Source organism: Chiloscyllium punctatum, chromosome 44 (genome assembly GCF_047496795.1).
Source record: "Chiloscyllium punctatum isolate Juve2018m chromosome 44, sChiPun1.3, whole genome shotgun sequence".
Taxonomy (NCBI): domain Eukaryota; kingdom Metazoa; phylum Chordata; class Chondrichthyes; order Orectolobiformes; family Hemiscylliidae; genus Chiloscyllium; species Chiloscyllium punctatum.
In genome coordinates, this window is record NC_092782.1 from 41,989,560 (window position 1) to 42,017,216 (window position 27,657).

The window sequence follows — 27,657 nt, forward strand, 5'->3', positions numbered from 1 at the left end:
GAGAAGAAATAACAAAAAGGAGAATGGGATCAGGGGATAACAGGAAGGGTAGGGGAGGACACGAAAGACAAGGGTCAGATACCCGGGAAAGGAGGCAACAGGCAGGGTGTTAGCATTGCGGGAAAGTGGGGCATTTTAAACAGGAATGCCCGGGATTAGCTCGAGAAAGGGAAGCCGTTTCCCTAATGACCTTAGATGAAGATTAGGGGAGTCAGGGGTTCCTTCCTCCTGAGACCCAACAGGAACCCTTGATAAATTTAAAGGTGGGACCTGAAGGGGAGGAGGCAGTATTTTTGGTGGACATGGGAGCAGCACGGTCATCTCTAAGTTTTAGACCTACCGGCGTTAAATTGACTAAGGAGTATCTTAAGGTTTCCGGAGTAAAAGGCGAAGAATTTTTGGTGCCTATTTTTGAAACAATCCTAATTAGAAGAAATGATGAGGAATTGTTAGGACAATCACTATATATTCCTGATATTGGAAATAATCTATTAGGTAGGGATTTGATTATATTGCTGGGCTTAAAAATTGGGGTGGAGGATAGTGCAGTAACTGTAACGATGGCTAAGACAACCCAAGGAAGATGGATCCTCTGGGATGGAAGGGAATTCTTCAGTAAACCAGTCATGAGAAACATCCTAACCACCTTGCATCAAGGCAGTCATTGGGGGTCCCAAGCCATGTGTGACATAGTGTTAAAGAAGTACGGATGTAAAAGGATATATACATTAGCCAAGCAGGTATGCGCAAGATGCCAAACTTGCCAAAAGATTAATAAGAAAGTAACGAGTGGGGGGCCAAGAGGTGGAAGAAACCCTGGGGTAAGACCTTTTCAAAGAATACAGGCAGATTACACAGAATTACCCCCAGTAGGGAAACAAAAATACTTATTAGTCCTAATGGATCACCTAACTGGGTGGGTGGAGGCATTTCCAATGTCCTCAGCTACCGCGAAGGGAGTAGTGAAAACTCTTTTAGAACATATAATTCCTTGATACGGAGTGGTGGAAAGTATAGATTCAGACCAAGGTAGCCATTGTAAGATCCTACAAGAAGTAATGGGATTAGAGATCTCTTGGGAATTCCACACTCCTTGGGACCCGCCTTCCTCTGGACGGGTGGAACGAATGAATCAAACCTTAAAGAAGCAATTGTCTAAGCTAGTTCTAGAGACTCGATTACCATGGACAAAATGTTTACCTATCGCATTGCTAAGCATTAGGACTGCCCCTAGATGTGATATAGGCTTCTCTCTCCTTGGATTACCTTTCTTGGGTGGAAGAGGGAAATTACCAACTGTAGAGTTCAATGATAAGTTTTTAAAGAACTATATTGTGGCGCTCGGCTCTTCTTTGTCTGTCCTTAGGAAGAAGGGTCTGTTGACCCAGACACCTCCACTTGAGTTCGCCGTACATCGAATACAACTGGGTGATTGGGTCCTGATAAAGACCTGGAAAGATACCAAACTGCACCCAAGCTGGGGGGGGGGGACTGTTCCTAACCCTCCTGAGTACTGAAACAGCCATCCAAACTGCTGAAAAAGAGTGGAGTCATCACACTCGTGCTAAGGGCCCGGTAGATGCTCCTTCCCCTCCGGTAGAGTGGCAAGCACATCCTACAGACAACCCTCTGAAAATCAAACTGAGCAAAAGGAATGGACTGAGATAAGAGACTATTAAGAATTGGTTTAAAAAACTGTATCCCAAAACAATTGTAAGTGTTGTGTGGACTCACTCCTCCCTGGTATTTAAAGGGTTAGGGAATAGACAGACAGGGTTGTGAGCTGAAATGAGTGGTCAGCTTTATGTTGTCACGATAATATTGGCGCTAGCTGCCAAGGGGGGCGGGAAAAATCATTTTACCACTTTATGTCAGAATTATGCTAAACTAAAGGGGCATACCGACCGTTGGGTATGTGCTGAGATCCCACACCATGGGGAATCTGGAATTCCTCTCACGGTAATACCACTTACCAAAAGAAGAAGTGTACGATGTACAACAATTTGACTCAGGCTCAAACGATACAAGTTGGAGATTTGAAAGGGGTAATTATAACTTTGCGGGATGGTCCCCTCGACCAGCCCCGAAAACTCTGGGTGCTATCGATGGCCCTAAAACCCCCCCCCCCCCCCCCTCTCCGAAAGGAGCAGTAAATACCACCTGTTTCTGCCCTTCCAATTAGGGAAATCATCTTGTGCCTACACCAGCCAAGCCACTGCCACGACCATTCCCCGAATATCAAATGGGACATATTGGGTGGGTGGCTTAAAGGCCTACCCATTTATCCCCGGCGAGAAGTACGTTTGGAGTGGCGGATGTAACGGGAATGGGTACTGGGACCATCCAGTTCAGACACTACCTCAAAACCAGAAAGGCTGGAGTGGCTGCTGCTACCTCGCCTATATAATTCCCCACTTGAGGCTGTTAAAGAGAGCCCCAAAAATACCTTGGAATAAACAGGGAGGAAGGCGAGTAACCCGGAAAGTAACCGAAGGAGATCGCCTCCTCTGGACTTTGATACCTATGTATGGGACCGCTCGAGCAGGAGTAGAAATACAGAAGTTGGCGGCTTCCCTGGAAGAGTTGGCCAACAATACTGCTGATGCGCTGTCTGAAACCCAATCCCAAGTAGCAGCCATAACGACCGAAATGATTGCCACTAGGCTAGCGACCCTTCAGAACAGGATGGCTCTGGATTATATTCTAGCAGAAAAGGGTGGTACCTGTGCACTAATTGGAGAGAAATGTTGTACATACATACCTGAGGTCTCCTCTAACATTACAGATATCTCCAAACGTGTGCAAGTCAAAATCGCCAAGATAAGGGAGGCTGGTAATCGGTACCAAAATGAAAAAGGATAGGAATGGGGGAATTGGGGATTGACTGGTTGGGGAAGATGGTTAGTCAATCTAGCTATCCATGGACTATTGATATTATGGGTCTGGCGGTAGGGTTCAATGTCCTAAAATGGGTAATGAGCCGACTGATGACATCCCTTGAGAACCCAAATAAATCATCAGATGCTTTTACGATCAGCAGGTGATATGCAACAAAGAGAAAGTCAAAGAATGTTTCTAGAGTTTGAGGGACGAACAACACAAATATAAAATGTAAGATTGTGAACCTCATCGCCAAAAGGCGTAAGAGGGCAGAATATAAGAAAATGAATTAAAGGAGACTTAATATGTGCAAAAACAACAGTTAGAGAAAAAGAAAAAGGGGGATTTGTGGGAGATTAGAAATGTTGTTTTTGCAGGTGGGGGGGTGGGGTGTTAATTCTTGTAGCATGTAGCATACTTAAGGCTAAGACTTTAATGAATATAGAGGGTCTTTTAAAGAAAATAGTTTTAAGCTAGGAAATAACTTTAAAGTGTTGTAGTTGACCACAAAAAGAAGCAGCAGGGGCATTTCACAATAAAGCTTATAGTATGATAAGAGAAACTGGATAAAAGAACACGCTGTAACAAACAAGGAACAAAGAATGAAGACAAGGACAGCAGGATGGTCAGATAAGAAAATAACAAACAAGTGAGGTAATCGGCTTATGATAGGATGGGAAAAGGGAGGTGTGATTCTGCAACTTGTAAACTGAATAAGAAAGCTAATATGCTCTATTTTCGCGCGCATTTCTGCTTGATTGCAGTAGCGTCCAGTTCTTGCAAGGCTGTAATAACTTGTTCTTGTTTCCAAGGTTTTGTCTCAGGCAGATTGATTTGTGAGTGAGTTCTGTTTCTCACATATCTCAAGCACCCTTTGCAAGTATTCTCACTGTGATCTTTAGGAATAGAATATCATTTATTATCACATGGACTCCAGTACAGAAGCAGAGTGAAAGGGCTTTACAATGGCTGCCTATAATGGAGTTATCTTAGGTACGAGCACCAAGGTACATGGACGAGGAATAAAAGGAAATGAGCATTACTTACAGGATCCAAAAAATAAGTTAGATAAGAGATAATTAGAGCATAATGCAAGGATTTAAATTCTAGTCCAGGAAAGAATTGCAAACAGCAGCAGCTCAGCATGTTGTGTGACCCCCACGTGGCAGAACCCAGTCCAACAACTGTCCCATTCCACTCCAAGCCTCCAGGCAGTGGAAGTATGTTGCAGTGAACCAGGTCTCATTCACCCTCACACTGCACCAGGACTCATTGCACCTCACACTGCACCAGGACTTGTTTCCCCTTACCCTGCACCAGGACTTGTTTCCCCTCATACTGCACCAGGACTCGTTTCCCCTCATCCTGCACCAGGACTCGTTTCGCCGCACACTGCACCGGCACCCGTTTCCCCTCACTCTGCACCAGGACTCATTTCCCCTCGAACTGCACCAGGGCTCGTTTCCCCTCACACTGCACCAGGACTCGTTTCCCCTCACGCTGCACCAGGACTTTAGATTAGATTAGATTACTTACAGTGTGGAAACAGGCCCTTCGGCCCAACAAGTCCACACCGCCCCGCCGAAGCGCAACCCACCCATACCCCTACATCTACATCTACCCCTTACCTAACACTACGGGCAATTTTGCATGGCCAATTCACCTGACCTGCACATCTTTGGACTGTGGGAGGAAACCGGAGCACCCGGAGGAAACCCACGCAGACTCGAGGAGAACGTGCAAACTCCACACAGTCAGTTGCCTGAGGCGGGAATTGAACCCGGGTCTCTGGCGCTGTGAGGCAGCAGTGCTAACCACTGTGCCACCGTGCCGCCCACTGACCTGTTTCCCCTCACCCTGCACCAGGACTTATTTCCCCTCAAACTGCATCAGGACTCGTTTCCCCTCACCCTGCACCAGGACTTATTTCCCCTCGACCTGTACCAGGACTCGTTTCCCCTCCCTCTGCACCAGGACTCATTTCCCCTCACACTGCACCGGGACTCGTTTCCCCTCAGGCTGCTTCAGGTCCTGCCAAAAAGAGAGAGAAGAAAGAAACGAGTGAAAAAGAGCCGGTAGATCAGCAGAGCTCTGATTGCAGCATCTCACTCTGCTGTCTTCATGCAGTGATCATCAGATCAGCATCTTCCTCCATGTCCTCACCATGGAACAGAGCCGTGTGCTGCACAGTAACCCCACTGTTCAAAGCTTCACCATCCTCCCCCCACCCCGGCCAGCCTGGGGTACCAGACAGTGTAGAGCACATCCAATCCCTACAATACACCAGACCCTTGTGAGGGGATGTTGAGGGGCAATACCCAATCACCCTCAGCACCTGAATCACATCATCAAGAGACAACAACCTGCTCAATGGTCACTCGGATTGCCCTGTGGAATATCTTGGAGCTGACATCTGCATCTGTATATTTGTGTCACAAGAGTGAGCAGCCATTTCCTCAGTGGATATTTCTGGTTTCCTCATATCCAGCCTGAAGGTACCTGGAACTGGAAATACTATGACCATCTGAAGCATATACAGAGGAACCTCAATTATCTGGCATTCAATTATCTGAATTTTGGATTACCCTGTTCCAACACGGGGTAAGCTCTCCAGCCTGATTTAAAACCAGCAACTCAGAAAGATTTATCCTGTGCAGTAATCTGTAAAACTTCAAGTGTCCAAGAACTATGTAAGGTAAAAATTAACAACTTTATTTCTTAAAGTATAACAGAGAATAATTAACTGATCACGATTTACAATTTCTTTCTCTAATGTATCTTTTACCATCCCTTTTATAATACTAATCCAATAAAACTCCCAATTAAGAATTATGAAACAACACTTTTTATCTCAAAACCAGGCAGCGATAGATTCTTGCCTTTGTATCTTCCTGTGTCTTCTTCTCTCCTTGTTAGGAATTTCTATATCACAGGTTACTGTTTGAAAAGGTACTTTTAAGAGAGATGTTTTTTCAAGCAATCTGGTACATGTTAGGCTTGCTGGTTCTCCTCTCAACTGTTCAATTTCAACCCCCGGTGTTATACCCCAGAGCGTCAGATTCTGTCAATGGCTTTTAAGATTGTCAATATACTCAATTCAAATTCGATTGCAAATTTGTATTTTTATTGGGGTATAATTTAAACTGATTGGCCAAATTCGAATTTGCTTTTGTCTCCTGTCAATGAACTACTCGAGTTGTTCAACCCAGCATTACATCCATTGTAGCCTTATAGAGAACACTAGGTGTTGTGTCTGGTAGTTCTGCTGCTTTTAACTCTGCTGAAGGTACACCCACAGCTTCATAACAATCCAGACAAAATCGCAAGGTCTCAATGCTTAGCTAAACTATGTTATCTGTAATTCGATTTACCGAATGAAATACTCCCTGGCCGTGTTCTTCGGAAATCGAGGTTCCTTTCTATATTGCTGCCTGGAGCCACGCTTCCACCTGAAGGATCCATCTACGGTGGGTGTAAACCCATCAGACATTGATGGGATGGTAACCCTTCCTGTTGATGTAGGGCCTCTGGCTGGGTCTATGGGATACTAACTGCCCACATGAGTGTAACCATTCACACTGTCAACGGGTGCAATTGAGCAGTGACCCCAAAGTCAATCCCCCTTTCAATTATACATTGGAAATCCCAGATCTAACATCACCATTTGGGAAATGTGGGAGATAGGAGACAGAGCATTATAGAATAATTAGTCTGGTACCTGTCATTAGGAAATGCTTGATCCATTATGGAGGAAGCAGTAGCAAATCATTGTTTGGTTAGACATAAGTTAAACATCGCTTAAAACAGACACCAGGTCAGTGTTTATCATCTTGCTTTCACCAGGACTAACATACAAGAAATCAACATTCGAAGGAGAATGACAGCTGACATAGAGACAGCACAGTGACTCAGTGGGGCGGCGCGGGGGCTCAGTGGTTAGCACTGCTCCCTCGCATCCCCAGGGACTCAGGTTCAATTCCAGCCTCGGGTGACTGTCTGTGTGGAGTTCTCCCTGTATCTGCGTGGGTTTCCTCCCACAATCTAAAGATGTGCAGGTTAGGTGAACTGGCCAGGCTAAATTGCCCATAGTCTTCAGGGATGTGTAGCTTTTGTGCATTAGTCGGGGACATGGAGAGTAATAGGGAATGGGTCTGGGTGGGTTCATCCTTGGAGGGTCAGTGTGGACGTGTTGGGCCAAATGGCCTATTTCCACATTGTAGGGATTCTATGGTAGGAAGAGAACAAGGTGCTTATTGGTTGGTTCGTGGTTGGCATGGAGATGCAGTGAGACCTGTCATCAATCTTAACTGATGAAGCTCACACCAGGCCAGTCGGCACCGGTCAGGGTGTTGCCATGGGGAATGCAGCAGGGTCTGACATTCTAATTCACTTTCCCCTCAGTGTAAAAGATACAATCTAAAGACAAGTTCCTCGTGTCTGTGCAGAACAGGGTCCTGTGTGTGTACATACGGAGCTTCTAGCTCATTAATTGAATTGTACTGTGAGCCAACCTGATTATCTTACATTGATTTCCGCTGTATCTGAGCACAGTCTGGATGATGGAATCCATTTCCAACAACAGGAGCAGGGCCATCCTCCTGCTGTGTCCCGGGACATGTGGAGCCGGTGAGGTCACTGCACTGTGCTAATCCCCAGGAAACGGACTGGCAGCTGGAAAACTCTGGGCCTCTCCCTGCACACCCCATGCATCCTGAGGGGCCCTGCAGCTACAACCTTTCTCTGGGCTGGGTGTTCCCAATCCTCTGTGCCAGACCACTGCTGCTCCTGTGCTTGCTGTCAGCTCTGCTCCTCCTATACCATCATTCACCTTCTTCAGAAGGCAGTCCCAGTGACCAATATCCCACCAGAGGCAGGAAGCAGGAATCTCAGTGAAAATTGGGAGACACAAGGAGTGAAGGAGGTTCTTCAGTCTGAGGAGAGTCATTGGTGTAACTGGGCAAGGAGGGCCTGACAGTTGGTGGGCCTTCCCTCACTCTCTCTGTCCCTCCTCCTGTGCTCTCCAGCTCTCTCTACCCACAATCCCTCACAATCCTATCTCCCTTCCCCACTCCCATCTCCAGTTCACTCCCATCTCTGATATCCCCACCATCTTCTCCATCTCTCCCACCTTGATGCCTTCCTTGGAACCATTGCCCAGTGTGCTCACTGCTCCCTGGAACTCATTAACTGTACAATGTGTGATTTGAGGTGGTGTACAGAGAGACTGCACGAGTAACAACAATCACCGACTCACGGAGTTATTGAGTCAAAAAGCACAGAAACAGGCACTTTGGTCGAACTCATCCTTGTAATCAAGTTGCCCAAACTAATCTAGTCCCACTTGCCTGTGTATGACCCATGTCCCCCTCAATCTTTCCTGTTCGTGTCACTGTGCAAATGTCTTTAATGAGCCAGATCCTTTAACCAACTGAGCCACAGTGCCACCACTTCCTCAGGATAATCCCTTTGGCCAAGTACCTTCAGCTGCTTTATCTTTGACTCTGTGACTTACCATTTGTAATGCACAAATGTTATTGTCAGCAAGAGATAATCCAACCAATTGCCTTTGCTTTTCAAATGCCCACAAAAATAGTTGACTATTATTAACCAGAATATTTGCAGGATCAGCTGTATAACATACAGGTCAGAGGCTGCGAATTCTGCAGTGGCTAAACCACATCCCAACTGTATCTAAATCCTAGAACACCCTCCCTATGAAGACAGGGTGTACCTGTTCCAGTCGCACTGCACTAATTCAAGAAGGAAGCTCACAGCCAACACCTTCCCAAAGGGGAATAGAGTTGGACCCTGCAGTAATACTCACATTGTGGAAATGAATTATAAACTATCCATGTCCCTGATCTGCTGTCTCCTCCCCAGTATAGGATTGAAAGGACAGATGGGTAGAAAGCATCAGTGGGACAGGAAGGCTGCTATAAACCAGACTCACAGTAACAAACACACAACTCATGATGCAATTTTTATTCTTGGCTGAGAATCTAAGTCAGTACAGTCATCATTGACTGTGATCGCAACTACAAGCAGATTGAGGCACTACATCCTCTTCCAGACAGGATCCAGGGAGCATTGTTGGATTCTTTTAGTCGAGCAGAGACCTGGCAGTTTGTAGGAGCAAAGGGAAGGCAATTCGACTTTGCAGATGAAATCGTTCCAGTAAAGTAACTTCCCTGGAGGAAAGAGAGAATGAGGTCAGTGAACGAGACAACTGTGTGTGTGATTGGTTCATCCTCTGTTTTTGGGAGCATCAATAATCTCATCATTTGTTGTTGTTGCGTTGCCATAGTCTGGCCAGACCATAGGGGCTGCTCTCTCATTAGAGAGAAATGACTGGTGGCGATTTAACCTGAGGGTCACCAGATCTCAGTCAACGGAAGAGGTTGAGGTTGGTAACCTCAAATTGGTGATGGGAATTGAACCCACACTGTTGGCATCACACTGCTTTGCAAACAAACCATCCATCCAGCTGAGTTAACTCAGTCCCATCTTGTCATTATCACATTGCTTGATGTAGGATATCGGTCACAACCCTAAATTTGCTGTGTCAGCCACAATGGGGAAAAGAAAATCATTTGAAGCTTCTCTATTGAAAAATCAATTAGTTGGGCAATGTCTTCTTTACTCTTTTCAGTGTTTCCTGAAGGGATGTGTGTTTACATTAAATAATGTAAGTGTTGTCACTATCTGGCTGAAGTTCTGAGTTCTGATTTAAAACAGACACTGTCTACGAGATGTGTGACAATCATTTGTCAATAGCCACAGGGTTATGCTGTATAAATATCCGATGGTTCATTAAACAACACAAACTTCCGCTGCAAGGAAATAGTTTCAATGAACAACCTGAACAGACTGGCCTGAGGTTAAGGTTCATTAAAGCTGGGAAATAAGCCTCTTTCCAGAGAAAACAAGCAACTATCTTACTGAGTGGAAGATGAACAGACTGTGACAGATTACATTGTTGTGATGGTTGCTCATGGTCAAACTGACCAATCACTGAAGACAGGACAGTGTCAAGGTTTGATCTCACTGGCTGCTGACAAGGAAATGGAGTATAAGGGAATGAGCCGCAGGGCGATAGTGAGCTCTCTCAGGAACAGGAGTTGTCTGATCACCGGCTGGAGCAGGCTGAGATGGAGCAGGCTGATCACATGTTACAGTCTGATCTGGAGTGGTTTCTTCAAAGAGGATTGTGAAAGCTCACCGTGGGCATTGGAGGTTATTAAGAACAAGGTTTGTTGTAAGTCACATGACTGGTGATGAATGTTACTTTGCTGTCGGCCCCTGCTCGGGCTGTGTTTAAACAATGACGAGCTTCAGTGAATCCTTCTTGCTCTGCTTCAGTTAGAGTGAAGGCTGCTCTGGATCAGCTGTCCAGCTGATCTCTGCAATTTCTAAAGAAAACCATGTTCAGGGATGGACAGGCAGCTGCCAAAGGAGAAGTGGGCCATTCAGCCCATCAAGGCCTCTCTGTCATTCAATGAGATCACAGCTGACCTGATCATCCACAACTTCACTTTCCTGCCTATTCCCCATAACCTTGATTCCTTTCCTGATTCAAAAGCTGTCTCAGTCCAATACTCCGTTCCCCTTAAAGGAAAAGCCAACATTCCACTTGCCTTTGTGATTATCTGTGGAGTTTGGATGCTGGCCTTTTGGGATTTTTGCGTGAGGACTCAATCATTCCACTGTGCTGCACTAGTCTGAGACTGAACCCACTGAAATAATATTCATCTCCTGTTGGCTTCCTGCCAAACTGCATTACCACCATTTTTCCACATAATGGACTGTATCAGACTTTGGACACAGGAAGATCCTGTCCTTTCCAAACTGAAACAGCTGATATTAATGGGAAAAACCAAAGGGCCATCACAACTAGAGCTGAAAGCTTTTTGGACCTGGAGAGCCCAGCTCACGGTAGAGTATGGCATATTATTACATACAGCAAGAGTGATTGTCCTGAGCAAAGGTCGCTGCCAAATACTGGTTCAACATCACCAGTACCACCCAGAGGTCTCCTAAATAAAGATTTTGGTGAGAAGTTGTGTCTGGTGGCCGGGATTGGGTGCAGACGCAGCTGCATTGATGGGGCAGTGCCCAGAGTGCCCCGTGGCCAAGTACTGCCAGCAGCTGCCCCACATCCGTGGGAATGGCCAGGCAAAGCTTGGACTCGGTTTCACCTCAACTACACAGGTCCTCTCATGGGTTCAATGTTCTTAGTCATTGCAGATGTCCACTCAAAGTGATTGGACGTGCATAGAGTCTAATCATCAAACATGGGGACAACAATAGAAAAATTGTGCACATTGTTTACAATATACGGAGTCCTGGAAGTGTTAGTCACAGGTAACAGCCATCATTTACCTGCAGGGAATTTCGCTCTTTCTTCAAGTCAAATGTGATTCAACATTTGAGGACAGCTCAATACCACCCCTCACTCAATGGCCTGGCAGAAAGGGCTGTTCAAACTTTGAAGACTGGATTGACGAAAGTGAAATCATGTACAAGGCCCTACATCAGTAAGAGTCATGGTCGATGTGAAATCAGGGTCAGTCATGTACAACATTCATCCACGTGTGACATTCCTGAATGAAAGCTGCAATTTCACAAACGGTGCAGGAGCAAAACATGCCCTGCCCCTTGGAACCTTTGGGAAATGCTGCTGGAACCTGTGGATCCACCCTCTCCTTCAAGCATTCTCGAGTCCCCTGAATCTGAGATGGAAATAACTGAAGTAACTGCCTCACTGTCTTTGCCACTGAAAGCAAGGAGTGAAATTCTACCGAGGTGCTCCTGGAGCAAAGGGAGAGCTCCTGTGCTTTACATGCTTCCCGTGTTGGATTCCAAGTCAGAAGAACCTGACCTGGTGCTAAACACCCCCAGGAAGCTTTCCAAGGAAAAGGTGCAGCCTATGGCCTCAGATTCAGTGGGCGAGGGATGCAGTGATTGTAACAAGGTCAGCTGTGTAGACCTCATAGAATATGAGTTCCTTGATTGGGGCTGTAAATCTGCTCCAATCAGGGAGCCCTGGCTGACAGATTTAAAGGGGAGTATCAGAGAAGCTGTCACTTTGGTACCTGCCTCTTTATGAGGCTGTACTGCAGTGAAGGAGTGTTCATGTGTAACGAAAGTGTGACTTAGTGATGGGATACCGCCCTCTGTAGAAGTATTTGACTTCAGGGACAACTATCGGTGGTTAGTGAGATGACAGGTGCCAGAACATCAGAGCAACAGAGTTCAAGAAGAAGAAAGGAACATTTTCTGAAAGCCAAGTATTACAGTGAAGTGTGTTAGTGTCTGTGTCTGTGTGTCTGTGTGTGTGTGTCTGGTTATGTTTGGGGGATATTTCGATTCATAATAAGTTTTTGTACTTTAACATCATTTACTATGTTAAATCAATGAATACTACATTCAATAATTTCAACTGGTAATAAATCAATGAATTGTGAAGAAACTTGATGGATAGATCTTGCTGTTTATAACCTGCTATGGATAAGGGTTTCCAACTGATTATCTTGGTAAAATCTATATAATATTTTCAGTTGTGTTGTGGACGGTGGGATAGTGAGACTCGAATGATAGGAGCGTCGGTCGGAGTAACTCAACCACACAGAGTCCAGTGGGAATCTCACCCAGGGATCTATTTTCCTTTCCCTGAGACACTCGGCAACATTGACTTACCGACGGAGTGCACACAGTGTTCGTTATCATTATGGTTATCGGGTTGGTTCATCTTCCAATTCATAAAATCTGATGAAGATCCATCAGTCCAGAGGTAAGTCCCCTCCTATGGAGATATAAACTCATACTATTTAAAAATATATAGTTTGTTTCCCCTAAATAATGTAAAGCAGCAATGCTAGTAATGTTACCTTGTAGATGTCATTCAAGCCAATCCAAAAATTTGTAGATGGAGATGAATTCTTTATAATAATTTGATTCTGCTCCTCGGAGTGTATGGAAGCAAGATGACCACCAGGAGCCAGTGTTCGGCAGTGCAACTTGAAATTATTATAAAAAGACAATTTATTCCTGGTTACATTTTTATATTGAACATATTCAATTACATTTCTCCACCAGGTTTATTTTTGAAAATTTGCTGCGTTGGAGAAAAGAAGGTTTAGGGGTGATTTGATAGAGGTGTACAAGATGATTAGGGGGTTAGATCGGGTTGACAGTGAGAACCTTTTTCCACGTATGGAGTCAGCTATTACAAGGGGGCATAGCTTTAAATTAAGGGGGGGTAGATATAGGACTGATGTTAGGGGTAGGTTCTTCACTCAGCGAGTTGTAAGTTCATGGAATGCCCTGCCAGTAGCAGTAGTGGACTCTCCCTCTTTATGGGTATTTAAGCGGGCATTGGATAGTTATATGCAGAATAGTGGCTTAGTGTAGGTTAGGGGTGCTTTGATCGGTGCAACATCGAGTGCCGAAGGGCCTGTACTGCGCTGTAATGTTCTATGTTCTATGTTCTATGAACAATAAAACTATAATCCCATGATTGCGTGTCCACAAGGACCTGATATGGGCTGACTCCAAACTTCAGTGAATGGTGCCTCACTGAGGCTGAGGATTTGGGACCAACCTCATTGTGGCTTCAACCCATCAGATAGAAATGTCAGCAGCTTCTGTGTAACAGCTGATTTTGGGCTGGGCTTGTGCTCGAACGCTCTGTGGGTGACGTTGTGTTTCCTGTTCTCCCCAAGTTTTATCCACACACAGCTGTCAATCCAGATGTGAACAGTCACTGCAGTCCATGTCACTGTGCAGTGACCACATTGACAGCAACAAATTTCTCACAATGACAAACCACATCGATGCTTGTCAACTTTAGATCGTATTCTCAGGAGATCATGTGATTCAGTGATAGGTTCTTAGGAATTTAACAGGTTGTTGCTGTAGGGATTGTAAAGTTACACAATGAGTGATTCTGGTTCAAGCTCAAATGCACAGACAATGGATGATGGAGAAGGGCCGAATCTTGTCAGGGCCTGACCCACATGGGATATGGTGAGAAATGTGGCAGGAACATGTGGGAGGTCCAGCAAGGCCTATCTCGATATCAGGAACAACTCTCTGCAACTTTAAACTATGTTCTAGGCAATGAGGGGAGATTCTCGCTAGGTTGTAGTAAATTGCTTATTCAGGTTGAATAATCTTTGTTAACTGCCTCATTAATAGGCAGCTTCCCATTCTATTACCTGCCAGGAGCAAAAAAAATGCTGTAAACTTGGAACACGGACAGTGAGTACCTGCTGACTTCAACTCATTGCTGGCTTCATTAGGACCTTCACGTTGGACACCAGGTTCAAATATCTCTTGACACGCTCCATGGACACTACCACATGTGCCCCATGTTCACAGGTACAGACGGCTGACATGTGCCAGTGTCTAAAATCCTTCATGGTACATCTCCAATCCCCTAACATGGTGCTTCTGCCTTTCAATGCTGCACCTCAGCATTGAGCAAGAGATATGCAGAGATCCCAGGCTCACAGTCCCACAGTATTGCTGTGCTGTTTAATACAGACTCAAAGCTGGGAAGCTTGTCCCGGTTGTGATCAGTTCTCAGTCAGGTCAAAGGAGACAGCCTTCCCTCAGGGGGTCCCAGCACGGTAAGGCAAGGGCAGCCTCCAATACCAGCCCAGGGGCTGGGACATGGCCAATTAGCTGCTCGGGGCAGTCAGAGTTAGGATGCTCAGGAGCTGGATATTGAGCATCCCACCAGCCCGTCCTCACTCTCCCTGCCCTATTGTGAGCTGTTACTGTCTGTAATGAGAGAGCATCAGGAATTGTGGGAGATGAAAGTGAGTGACACAGCTGCTACTTTTGGTGCAGGTGCAGAGGTTCCCTGAGCGAGTGAGTTGGTAGCACTGAGGGTTTGCAGGGTCAGTGGTGTCAGGGGATGGGCTGGGTAACAGATGTCAGAGACTCCACTGACCTGGCTGGCAACATTGGAATGGGCTGGCAGGGTTCGGTATCATAGTTTCCACTGCCAGTGCTGGGGGTGGTAAACTAACTCTGCACCTTCCCACCACCAGGTCCCTGTCTGCAAAGGGGAGATGCCAGATTTCCCTTTTCTGCCCTGCCCCAGGACAAGAGATCTCACTCAGCTTCAATGAGAGAAACCCTCCATGAGACTTAATAAAACTGACCCTTAGCCAACAAACACTAGATTCAGCCTCAGGGGGAGATTGTAGATTGAGATCGAATATGGAAATTAGAAGGAAATTCATTCTCTAAAATGAGGACTCTGCTCTGGAATCCTTTGCTCATTCTTGCATTTAATTTGTCCAAGTGCCCAGATATCTGAAGAATGAAGTTTCAGGATACTCTCAGTTTTAAGAAAACTGAAACTGACATTTTCAAAATGTTCAGAATATTTAATTCTGTCCAATAATATGAAAAGGGCACATTGACAGATTTTCGATCAATCATTAATTTGAGTGTCACTGAAGGAATTTGAAGATTGGTTAGAAAAGATGGGGAACATGGGAGACAGTCAGTAACTGAAGCCAACTCTATTTTATCAATGCTGTAACTGTGTGCACTGCAGGAAGGCAGCTGAATACACCGAATCTGTGTCGGGGACTCTATACGAGTTGGATCGCTCTGTGCTATTCCACCAAACTCAGGGAGAGGTTCAGGAATTAACAGGCAGCTCAGTGTTTGATTCAGGAGAAATCCTGGGGAATGAGAAAGTTGCTGATTCTGTGATAGGGGCTGGGGTCCGGCCTCAGAACAAGCCCACGAGCATGAATACTTCAGTTCAGCTGAGAGTGTTGGGATTGAAAAGCTCACAAGCAGTGTTTACTGGGTGGAGCTGAGGAAGATTGGTTCTGGGGGTGGAGTGTGATGAATCCCAGGGTAAGACTAGCTTGGTGATCTTGGGTATCGCTGAGAGCTGGGGTTATACTGAAACTGAGTATTGGAGTGCAGGTTGGGAGTCTCAGGGAGCTTCCCCCCAGGAAAGGAGGGGAGAGTCAACCAGAACGGGTGCATTCCAGGACTGAGACGAGAGAGAGAAAAATAAGGCCAAACCCCCTCCCCATTAATGCAATGTAAAATGATGCATGAGAGTTTAAAATTGAATCCAAACATATCCTATACCATTGCTATGGATTGCTCGACTGGAATTTGTTAATTATGCTGTGAAACCAAAATATACTCATCAATATTTCCAAATCTGCACTTTAGTGGTTTTCCTTTATAAAATTGGACTTAAAATGTAGATTGGAAATTCAATGCGTGTACAGCGATTTACTATCGTATATACCCATGTATGGGTCAATCTTTTGTATAAGTAGATCCCTTACTTTGGCCAAAACTTCATGTATTTTCCATATATCTTGTGTATAAGTCGACCCTGCATTATAAACCACTTACAAAGGAAACTGCATGATCCCATTAATCCACTTAGACAAAATCGCATTCATTCATTCGTACTGGTAACTCTATTTGTTGCTCTTTGTTTACTATATTGTGTCTTCATTCATTCATTCACTCATTCATTTATTTATCCATTCATAATTCTACTTACTGCACTTGGTTTATTACAGCACATTTTGATTCATTCATTCATTCAGACCGGTACTAAGTCTATCGGTACTTATTGCACTTTCTTCACTACACATCCAAAAGCTAATATCATTAAAAAATTAATCATTTTAATTGTGCCATTGTATCGGAATAAAAGTGAATTATATTCGCCAAATACTTGTTTATCTTTAGTTCTTAGACAACTTTGTTAATGTTGTTGAGGTTTAGAACATACAAAAGTAAATGGGAGGAAAATGGAAGAATTTGGTGGGAAAGTTCAAGACGCTTACACATTCAGATTTTAGTAAATGTTTCATTTTCAGTGTGCAATTATACCAGGCCATGACGATGTTGAACAGTGTGATTTTGAAGGATTTTATGAATCTTTAACATATTGAATTTTCATAATGGTCTCTCACTTTTATCTGGTAATTACCGTTACTGTAATTCATTGTGTTTTTCTTCTTTACCTGGGATTAGTTGTGCGATCAAATCGACTTCTGCTAATAATATAGTATTTTAAATTGCAGCATGAATTTCAGCCTCTCAAAACGAGCATCTGTGTGTTCGTTGACCCTCTAACTTGAACCCTTAAAAGTCATCTGACAAATTCAACCTAACACCTGTCTATACTGTATTTCAGATTATGATTGTATACGGCATATTTACAACATTTGCAAAAACAATGCTAAAATCAAAATATTATGGAAATCCACCAAAGGCTCTAAATAAGATATCCCACCCGCTGAAGCTCCAAGTGGAATGTACAACATTTGAATGTAAGTACAACATGGAACAGGGCAGACAGGCTCTTCAGCTGACCATTTGTGATGACCGTGATGTCATTCTAAATGGATCCGACCTTCCTGCATGTGATCCGTCTTCTCTCTATTCCCAGTCTGTTCATGTGTCTGTCTAAAGACATCTTCAAACATATCTGCATCTGCCACTTGCCCCAGCTGTATATTCCAGATGCTGACTGCCCTCTGGATAAAAAATGTGCCTCATACACATCCTTTCAACTTTCCCCTTTCACCTCAAACCTATGCCACCTAGTATTTGATATTTTCACCCAGAGAAAAAGATTCCGACTATCCACCCGATCTATGCATCTCTTATATATTCCTCAGGTCACCTCTCAGCCTCTGATGCTCTAGTGAAAGCAATCCAAGTTTACCTCATCTCTCCTAGAGAGCCTATACACTCCAATGCAGCAGCATCTTGGTAAACATCTTCTGCACTCTCTCCAGAGCTTCGACATCCTTCCTATAATGTGAGAAACAGAGCTGCACATACTATTTTAAATGTGACCAAACTAAAGTTTTATTCAGTTACAACATGACTTGCCAACTTTTATGCTCCGTGTCCTCACTGATGAGGGTAAGCATGCTGTACACCTACTTTACTGCCTTACGCACTTGTCATAGTCATACAGCATGGGAACAGATCCTTCGGTCCAACTTGTCCATGCCAACCAGACGTCCCAATCTGACTTTGTCCCATTTGCCAGCATTTGGCCCACATCCCTCTGAACCCTTACTATTCATACACCCATCCAGATGCCTTTTAAATGTTGTAATTGCACCCACTTTCTCTGGCAGCCTGTTCAATACACGAATCACCCTCTGCATGTAATGGTTATCCTTCAGGTCCTTTTTCCATCTTTCTCCTCACACCTTAAACCAATGCCCTCTAGTTTTGGACTCCCATATCCTCGGGACAAGATCTTAGTTATTTACCTTATCTCTACCCCTCCTGATTTTATAAAGCTCTGTACAGTCACCTCTCAGCCTCCTATGGTGCAAGGACAAAAGTCCCAGTCTATCCAGCCTCTCCTTATAAATACACCCATTGTAAGGTCACCCATTACCCTCTGATGCTCCAGGGAAAACACCCCCAGCCTATTCAACCTCTCCCTATTGCTCAAACCCTCCAAACCTGGCAACATCCTCTTAAATATTTCCTGAACCCTTTCAAGTTTCACAGCATCCTTCCAATAGGAAGGAGACCAGAATTGCATGCAATATTCCAACAGTGGTCTAACCAATGTCCTGTACTGCCACATGACCTCCTAACTCCTGCACTCAATACTCTGACCAATAAAGGAAAGCATACCAAATGCCTTCTTCACTATCCTACTTACCTGCGACTCCACTTTCAAGGAGCTATGAACCTGCACTCCAAGGTCTCTTTGTTCAGCAACACTCCCTAGGACTTTACCATTAAGTGTATAAGTCCTGCTAAGATTTACTTACCCAAAATACAGCGCCTCACATTTATCTACATTTAGCTTCATCTGCCGCTTCTCAGCCCATTAGCCCATCTGATCAAGATCCCACTGTAATCTGAGGTAACCTTCTTCACTGTCATCTGTAAACTTACTAACTATACCTCTTGTGCTCACATCCAAATCATTTATATAAATGATGAAAAGTAGAGGACTCAGCACTGATCCTTGTGACACTCCACTGGTCACAGGCCTCCAGTCTGAAAAACAACCCTCCACCACCACCCTCTGTCTTCTACCTTTGAGCCAGTTCTGTATCCAAATGGCGAGTTCTCCCTGTATTCCATGAGATCTAACCTTACTCACCAATCTGTCATGGGGAACCTTGTCGAACACCTTACTGAAGTCCATATAGATCACATCTACTGCTCTGCCCTCATCAATCCCCTTTGTTACTTCTTTAAAAAACTCAATCAAGTTTGTGAGACATGATTTCCCATGCATAAAGCCATGTTGACTATCCCTAATCAGTCCTTGCCTTTCCAAATACATGTACATCCTGTCCCTCAGGATTCCCTCCAGCAACTTGCCCACCACCGAGGTCAGGCTCACTGGTCTATAGTTCCCTGGCTTGTCCTTACCACCCTTCTCAAACAGTGGCACCTCCAGTCTTCCGGTACCTCATCTGTGACTATTGATGATACAAATACCTCAGTAAGAGGTCCAGCAATCACTTCTCTAGCTTCCCACAGAGTTCTAGGGTACACCAGATCAGGTCCTGGAGATTTATCCACTTTTATGCTTTTCAAGACATCCAGCACTTCCTCCTCTTTAATATGGACATTTTTCAACATGTCACCATCTATTTCCCTATATTCTATATCTTTCATGTCCTTTTCTACAGTAAATACTGATGCAAAATATTTGTTTAGTATCTGCCCCATCTCCTGCGGCTCCACATAAAGTCTGCCTTGCTGGTCTTTGAGACACCCTATTCTCTTCCTTGGTTACCCTTTTGATCCTTGATGCATTTGTAAGAACCCTTTGGATTCTCCTTAACTCTATTTGCCAAAGCTATCTCACATCCCCTTTTTGCCCTCCAGATTTATCTCTTAAGTATACTCTTACTGCCTTTATACTCTTCTAAGGATTCACTTGATCTATCCTGTCACTATTTGACATATGCTTCCTTCTTTTTCTTATCCAAACCCTCAATTTCTTAGTCATCTAGCATTCCCTATACCTGCCAGTCTTTCCTTTCACCCTAACAGGAATATACTTTCTCTGGTCTCTTGTTACCTCATTTCTGAAGACTTCCCATTTTCCAGCCATCCCTTTACCTGAGAACATCTGCGCCCAATCAGCTTTTGAAAGTTCTTGCCTAATACCATCAAAATTTGCCTTCCTCCAATTTAGAACTTTTAGATCTGGTCTAAAATCCTTGTAAATTTTTTTTTGCACATTTTCCAATTTAATAACATCCAACTTGTAGGAGGCTGACTAGAATTGTACGCAGTACTCCAAATGTGGCCTTACCAAGACCTTGTACAGGTGTAACATGACATCACACATCCTCAATGACCGATGAGCACAAGTGTGCCCAATGTTGCCTTCACCACCCTGTCCACCTGAGACACCACTTTCAAGGAACTATGGAACTGCACCCCTATGTATCTCTATTTGACTACATTCCCCATGGCCCTACCATTGACTGCGTAAGACCTGCCCGTTGCTCAACAAAACCTTATCCATTGCAGGTGTAACGTTAATAATTGAGCTGAAAATGTGTTGCTAGAAAAGCACAGCAGGTCAGGCAGCATCCAAGGAGCAGGAGAATCGACGTTTTGGGCATGAGTCCTTCTTCAGGAAGAAGAGCTCATGCCCGAAACGTCGATTCTCCTTATCCTTGGATGCTGCCTGACCTGATGCGCTTTTCTAGCAACACATTTTCAGCTCTGATCTCCAGCATCTGCAGTCCTCACTTTCTCCTAAAGTTAATAATTGATCTTGTATCCACTGCTGTGTGTGGAACATATCTAGCACCCTTTAGATGGGCTCTCGCTCTTTGGAAGGGAGCATGGATCTTGCAGCTGCTCCTGGGATTGCAGGCTTAATTAAAGATTTATCATAGTTTTATTAGGGTTATTATAGTTGCTAATATAAGACTTATATTCATTCTGTTTTAATAATATTTTCAAAAAACAAAAATATCAAACAAAATTATTTTTTTCAGACGGGCATTTTTTAAAACAAGCTTTTCAGGGTTGATAGTGAATGGCTGAGATTTTTATTCTAAATTCAGAAGTTAAAAAAAAACTATTCGCGATTTGAGATATTTGTTTTGAAAAGCCAAACAGTTTGCTTTAAAATGAAGTGCCGTGGTTTTGTTTCCAGGTGTCCAACACATGTTCGTCTCTGGAAACGATTATTTCTTTCTTTGAGTAATTTATTGAGGAGAAGTCATTTTTAAAATTCAGTTAATCAGCGAAGTGATTGATTTTATTTAAGTCTGATATGTTTGCTATATGCATTTTAAAATTCTTTTCTATTTTAACGTTTTTTATTTTCTGTGGGGAATTAGAGGTAGCTGATTTGATATAAAAGGTGTTATTGGAAGTTCCTTTTTTTTAGGTGTAATGTTATTGGTACATATGAGATGGCTAATAGATTGAGAAAAATTATTACATAACAGGATCAGTCAGACAGATGGGTGACTGTCAGGAAAGTAATGAGATAGTTCAAAAGCCTCTGCTGGCTATTCCTAAATGGAAGGCCAGCCAGTTTTTGGACACTTGGAATAATTCTTATGTAAGGCAATGTTTGACAACATTTCATGGAATTATTGTTACAGGGGAGTCTCCGTCAGAGACTGGAGATTCGTGGTGGTCAGTGCAAATTTAGGATGGTTTGTTGCTTTCCTGGTGCAAGGATTAAGGACTTCTCGAAGTGTTTCAAACATATTGTTAAAAGTGAGATTGAGAGGCAGGAAATTATTGTATTGCTTGTTCACATTAATGTAAAAATGTCAAATGGCATTTTTAGGAAAAAAGATTAAAGCAGTACAGAGTAAATATAAGAGGTTAAGTAATTGATTTTTAAAAAATCTCAAAAGTAGTAATTTCTGTTTTATTTCCAATGCCAAACTCAAACAACGGAGAAAAAAAAACAAAAGGTTAAAGGTCATAAATCAATGGCTGACAAGCTGGTGTTTTGTTGAGGGATTCAGCTTTTTGGACAATTGGAACGTCTTTTGGGATTGCTAAGACCTGTTCAAAAAAGATGGGTCTCACCTGAACTGGAAAGGGACAACTATCTTAGCAGGGAGAATTGCTCGTTCTATTAAGAGAGACTTTGTACGAAAGAGAGGGGGAGTGGAGGAATTTTAAGCAGCAATTAAATAGAAGGATTGGGGGGTAATGTTCAGAATGTGGTGAGAACATCAATTAGAAAAGAAAGACAAGAAAGAGTCAGAGTCTGTAGTAACTCTGAAGGACCAAATTGCTTTTATTGCAATGCAAGAGGCCTTACAGGTAAGGCTGATGAACTGAGGGCATGTTTAGGAACAGGAGATTGAAACATCTTGGCTATTACAGAAACTTGGCTGAGAGATGGGAAAGACTGATAGCTCAATGATACAGGGTTTAGATGCTATTGGAAGGATCAGAAAGGAGGCAAGAAAGGAGGGGAAGTGGCATTTTTGATTATGGAATAAATTACTGCTGGAACTAGAGAAGATAATTTATGAAAAATCGGCCAGTGAAGATATAAGGATAGAAGTTAGAAATAAGTAAGGAAAGATCACTTTGATGAGATTGTGCTAAACGCCCCACAATAGTAAGAGGGAAATTGAGAAACAACTATGAAGAGGGATCTCAGATATATGTAAGCAGAAGAAGGTTGTAATAATGGGGGAATTTTAATTTTCCAAACATTAACTGGGGATTGTACAGTGTCAATGGTTTGGATGATCAAGAATTTGTCAATTTTGTTCAAAAAATTATCTTTATCAATATGTGGATGCTCCGACTCAAGGCAGAGCAAAACGAGACCTTATTTTGGGAAATAAGGCAGGGCAGGTGACTGCAGAAAAAGTGAGGGAACACTTTGGGTCAAATGATCATAAATCTATTAGTTTTAAAACAGTTATGGTAAAGGATAAGTCTTCCATGAAAGTTACATTTTTTTAAATTGGAATAAGACAAATGTTATTGGTATGAGTCAAGTAATTTCAAACGTTGATTTGAGTAAACTGTTTGCAGGTAAAAGTATGTCTGAAAAGTGGGAAGCGCTCAAGAGTGTGATGACAAGAGTTCATATTAGAGAGAAGGGTAAGGCTGGTAAAGATCAGAAGTCACACGAATATAACCTGGTGTCATGTGACTTTTGACCTTGTCCACCCAAGTCCAACACCAGCACCTCCACATTAAGGCTGGTAAGATTAAGGGAACAATGGATGAATAAAGATAGCGAGGTTCGAGTCAAGGATAAAAGAAAATCTTACTTTTAGACATGGACAACTTGGTTCAGTTGAATCTCTTAATCAATGTAACGAGTGTCAGGGTGTTCTTATGAAAGAAACCAGGAAGGCAGAGAGGGGATATGACAGAGTCATAGAGTCAGACAACACAGAAACAGACCCTTTGGTCTAATCCATGCCAAACATACTAATCCATGCCGAACATAATCCCAAACTAAACTACTCCTACCTGCCTGTTCCTGGCTCATATCCCTCCAAACCTTTCCTATTTTGTACCTATTCAAATGTCTTTTAAACGTTGTAATTGGACCCGCATCCACCACTTCCTCTGGAAGTTCATTTCACACACAAACCACCTCTGTCTATCAAAATTGCCTCTCATGTCTTTTTAAAGACTCTATGACTGAATAAGTGCTCTGAAACTCTCTCCTGAATAATCTGGCCCTAATTTTTAAACTATGCTTCCACTCCCATGAGGGATAAACAAATTCTCATTGGGGTTCATTCATGAAGAGTCAGAGTTATACAGACCTTTTGATCTAACTCATCCATACCGACCAGATAGCCAAACTGATCTAGTCCCATTTGCGAGTATTAGTCCCATATCCCTCTAAACCCTTCCTGCTCATGTACCCATCCTAATGCCTTTTAAATGTTGTAATTGCACCTGCCTCCACCAATTCAATCTGGTAGCTCACTCCATACACACAGTAACCTCTGTGTGGAAAAGGTACCCCTTAGGTCCCTTCCAGATGTTTCTCCACTCACCTTCAACCTTTGCCTCCTAGTTTTGGTTCCTGTACCCTGCAAAAAGATCTTAGTTATTCATTCTATCCATGCCCCTCATGATTTTATAAACTTCTGAAAGCTCACCCCTCAGCCTCTGATGCTCCAGGCTTTGAGGAAATCCTGTCGAGCAGGTTGGATACTCCTCAACGATATCTATTCCTCTCAACATTTTAATAGCAAAAGAACTTCCTTTCTCAGTTACCTTCACAACTGAAAGACTTTTAGTTCCTTGAACCACTTTTCTGTCTCACAATGCAATGATCTTCAATGTCAGGTACCTACTTCAAACTTGAGCAGAATAATCACAAACATTTTGAACAATGAACTTTAGTGAACATCATTACAACGATGCATGTGTAAGTCACCGTATGTTCTATTGGAACACAGAAAATCATTTTGATATTAAGTATCCAAAGAAGAAAATTCTTAAATTAAAATTGTTATGGGACAATTTTAAAACTTGGCTCATAGTTTTCATTCACTGCTAAATTATTTTGTTAAGGGACCCTCCATATCGAGCAGATTCAATGTCATAGTTGATTGTGGAGTTCACATTACCCAGGTAATGTAACACATGGCTTCTGAAATGTCCACGAATATACAAGAAGCTTCTTTCATTCTGTGTTCAGTCATTTCAGAAACACTGAGGAACACAACCCAATAACTTACAATGGAGATTCCAAGGTCTTACCTCAGCATCAATCCAAGACCTTTTTTCAAGAACAAACTTGTTGCAATGACCAAAGTAAATGAAGCCACCAGAACAATCCTGTTCGTCCAGGGGACTACAATTCACAAGGTCCTGATCCATGTGTGTTGAAGTCTGTTGACCAGCTGCAGATTAAAACAAGGTGCAATAATCACATCATTCACAGTTCATTTCCCCTTCATGAGGCGAGAAACTGATGAGCATGTGGTTAATGGGGCCTGCTTCAGAATGAGGCTTTCCACTTCACTGCAATAACCTTCGCACATGGAAATACAGAGAAAGTGCAGCACAGAAACAAGCTGCTCGGTCCAGTTGGTCAAAGACAGTGTTTATTTCCTACAGGGGTCTCCTACCATTCTGATCACTTCCTCCAACACTACCACCAAATCACTTCATTCCCTTCAGCTTGTCTACATTCCCCCCAATGGGGCTGTACAGTCAGCCTCTGGTACACCGAGTAATGGCAAGGTTCACATTCTCAACACTCTGGAGGAGGCCATTCTCATTAATTCCTTAATTGATTTGTTAGTGACGAGCTTATATTTTATGTACTCACTTAAAATAACATCAACTTTATTCCAAATGTTCACCCATCATTTGCCCTCATGGTTCATCTCAGGCTGCCCCCTTCCTCAACATTTCTATTTCTGAGGTGACACTGTCAATGGCAGAACTGGATAAATGCCCCAGCTCCCACTGATGCCATCATTACACTTATTCCCATGGCCCATTCTGTACGGAGTCTGTTCCATTCGGTTTCTCTGTCTGTCCTGTTCTGATGATGCCACGGTCAATACCAGTGTTTCTGATATCTCTCCTGTTTCTTCCCAAAATGAGAGCTCACTCCACAGTGAGTGCCTTCAACTGTCCCATTTCCCACGCTTCCCCAATTCCTTTGTTCCTTCCAAGAATCATGTTACATTTGCCTTTCCCTTATCCTCCCAGACCTCCATATTGTTCACGTTATCACCTCATATTTCTGCCACTTCATTCATTCCCATCCCCATTCAGAATTGCAAGACCCTGGTCAGTTCTTCAAACGCTTGTCACTTGGCCACCATCAGTATTTATGAGGTCTCATTCTCCACCTTCTCACAGACAGTGCTCTTCCTCCAGTTTGTTGGGGGATGGGGGCGGTGTAATCCTGAGCCATAAACTGAGCTCAGGGATCTTCAATTCTTTAAAAAGGGAATGGGGGAGCTTCTTAAAAATGGCAGTGTATTGGAAATGATGGGGAGAATAGGATTGGACTGGGTGAATATTAATGACTGTGGGGAATGAGCAGGATAGTGGGATTCGATTGATTTGGATATTAAATGACACGGGGAGTCAGCACAGCAGGAGATAACTGAGTGAGATACGTTTGAGGAGGAAATGTGAGAATAGGATCAGATTGAGTGGGTCAGTAATGGGTCTCTGTGAGTGAGAATAGAAAGGGATTAGTCTGTGGGAGTCTATTAAAGCATTTGAGCAGTGAGCAGGAGAGTAGGTTTGGACTGAGTGGAAAATGAATTCATGGAAAGGGAGCTGGAGAGTGGGATGAGAGCGGGAATGAGCAGGAATGTGGGATCAGACTATGAGAGATAGCTGGGCTGGGCATTGCCATGTGCTTTCGGGGAGGGGGAGGGGCAGTAAAATGAGGTGGGATGGTGAAGCATGCTGTGCCCATATGGGGAGTGGGCAGACAGTGAATGTGGAATGTGTAGAATATCAAACACATGGCAATGGTTCGGTCATTGCTCACTTTCAGAGATCCCTCAAGGTACCGTCTCTGTCTGTTCTCTCTCATTCACACAACAGGACATCCATTAACCCCTCAGCTCACAGCATTAACCTGTCCTCACACACAATGTTAGGTTGACCCTACCTGCAATGTCACTGACCATCAATATACTCAGCACCAATCCCATCAGCAGCATCATGTCTGCAGTGAAGTTCCTTTCCCCTCACCTGAAACACAACAAAAATGATTCAACATCAGTGTCCAGGTTTCACAGTTAAGATGGGGTTCTCCTGCTCCTCTTCTTACCTCTCCCTCTCCGTCTCTCCCTCTCTCTCTCTCCCCCCTCTCTCCGTTGTCTGGAGTGATGAGGTGTTCAAGTCTTACTGTCAATATATATAGTAGACCGTGAAGATGGAAGGAACCATTGAAATCAGATCCAATTGATTCGAGAATCAATGATGTCCAAATTCCTGCTGACCAATCAGAGACTGACAGCTCAGCGCAGAAGAGATTGGAAACCATGGGGAATGTTCCAGGAGTTACACATTAAATTGTACAACGTGGCACTGGAACAGCTCAGTGAGAAAGGAAACTGTACTCATCGTTCCTGGTCTCTGTAATCAGGTGGAAGTGAATGCTTTGCTCAGATCAGGAATTAATGAATGTTCGCAATGAGAATTTAAAAATTAATTTCCTGATGAAGGGCTCCAACTCAAAACATCGATGTTCCTGCTCCTCGGATGCTTCCTGACCTGCTGTGCTTTTCCAGCAACACATTCTCAACTCTGATCTCCAGCATCTGCAGATCCTCATTGTCTCCTGATCTTTGAGGACCCTATTCTCTCCCTCATTATTCTTTTGACCTTCATGGATTTATAAACACACTGTCCTAACCCTACTTGCCAAGGCTATCACATGTCCCCTTTTTGCCTTCTTGATTTCCTTCTTAAATGTATTCCTATTGCCTTTATACTCTTCTAAGGATTCACTTGATATCTCTTGTCTATACCTGACTTATGTTTCCTTCTTTATCTGAATTAAAACCTCAATTTCTCTAGGCATCACTGGCTGGCCAGCATTGATAGTCCATCCCTATTTGCCCTTGAGAAGGTGGTGGTGAGCTGCCTTCTTGAATCACTGCAGTCCACTTGACTTTCTAGTGATTGTTACAACTGAGTGTCTTGAGAGGCCATTTCAGAGAGCAACTGAAAGCCAACCACATTGCTGTGACTCTGGAGTCACATGTAGGCCAGACCAGGTAAGGATGGCAGATTTTCTTCCCTGACGGACATTAACGA

The 27,657-nt window shown here is 43.5% G+C and overlaps 1 protein-coding gene across 1 annotated transcript; it reads right to left on the bottom strand.

Moving 5' to 3' along the window:
• Window positions 1-11,715: 11,715 nt before the first annotated feature.
• Window positions 11,716-26,558, bottom strand: LOC140466614 (lectin-like). Its single transcript, XM_072562063.1, has 5 exons — window positions 26,504-26,558; window positions 24,619-24,761; window positions 12,768-12,896; window positions 12,573-12,682; window positions 11,716-11,758 (listed from the first exon to the last, which is right to left on the bottom strand). Exons 1-5 carry the CDS (start codon window positions 26,556-26,558, stop codon window positions 11,716-11,718), a joined length of 480 nt encoding a protein of 159 aa, XP_072418164.1.
• Between the last annotated feature and the right edge of the window lie 1,099 nt (window positions 26,559-27,657).

Bases quoted from the DNA above. Each gene is read 5' to 3' on its own strand.
- LOC140466614 (XM_072562063.1), bottom strand. From the start codon at position 26,558: ATGATGCTGCTGATGGGATTGGTGCTGAGTATATTGATGGTCAGTGAC. The intron at 24,762-26,503 runs GTAGGGTCAACC...TTTAATCTGCAG, and splicing joins GATGGTCAGTGACATTGCAG to CTGGTCAACAGACTTCAACA. The intron at 12,897-24,618 runs GTAAGACCTTGG...AATAATTTCAAG, and splicing joins GGTCTTGGATTGATGCTGAG to TTGCACTGCCGAACACTGGC.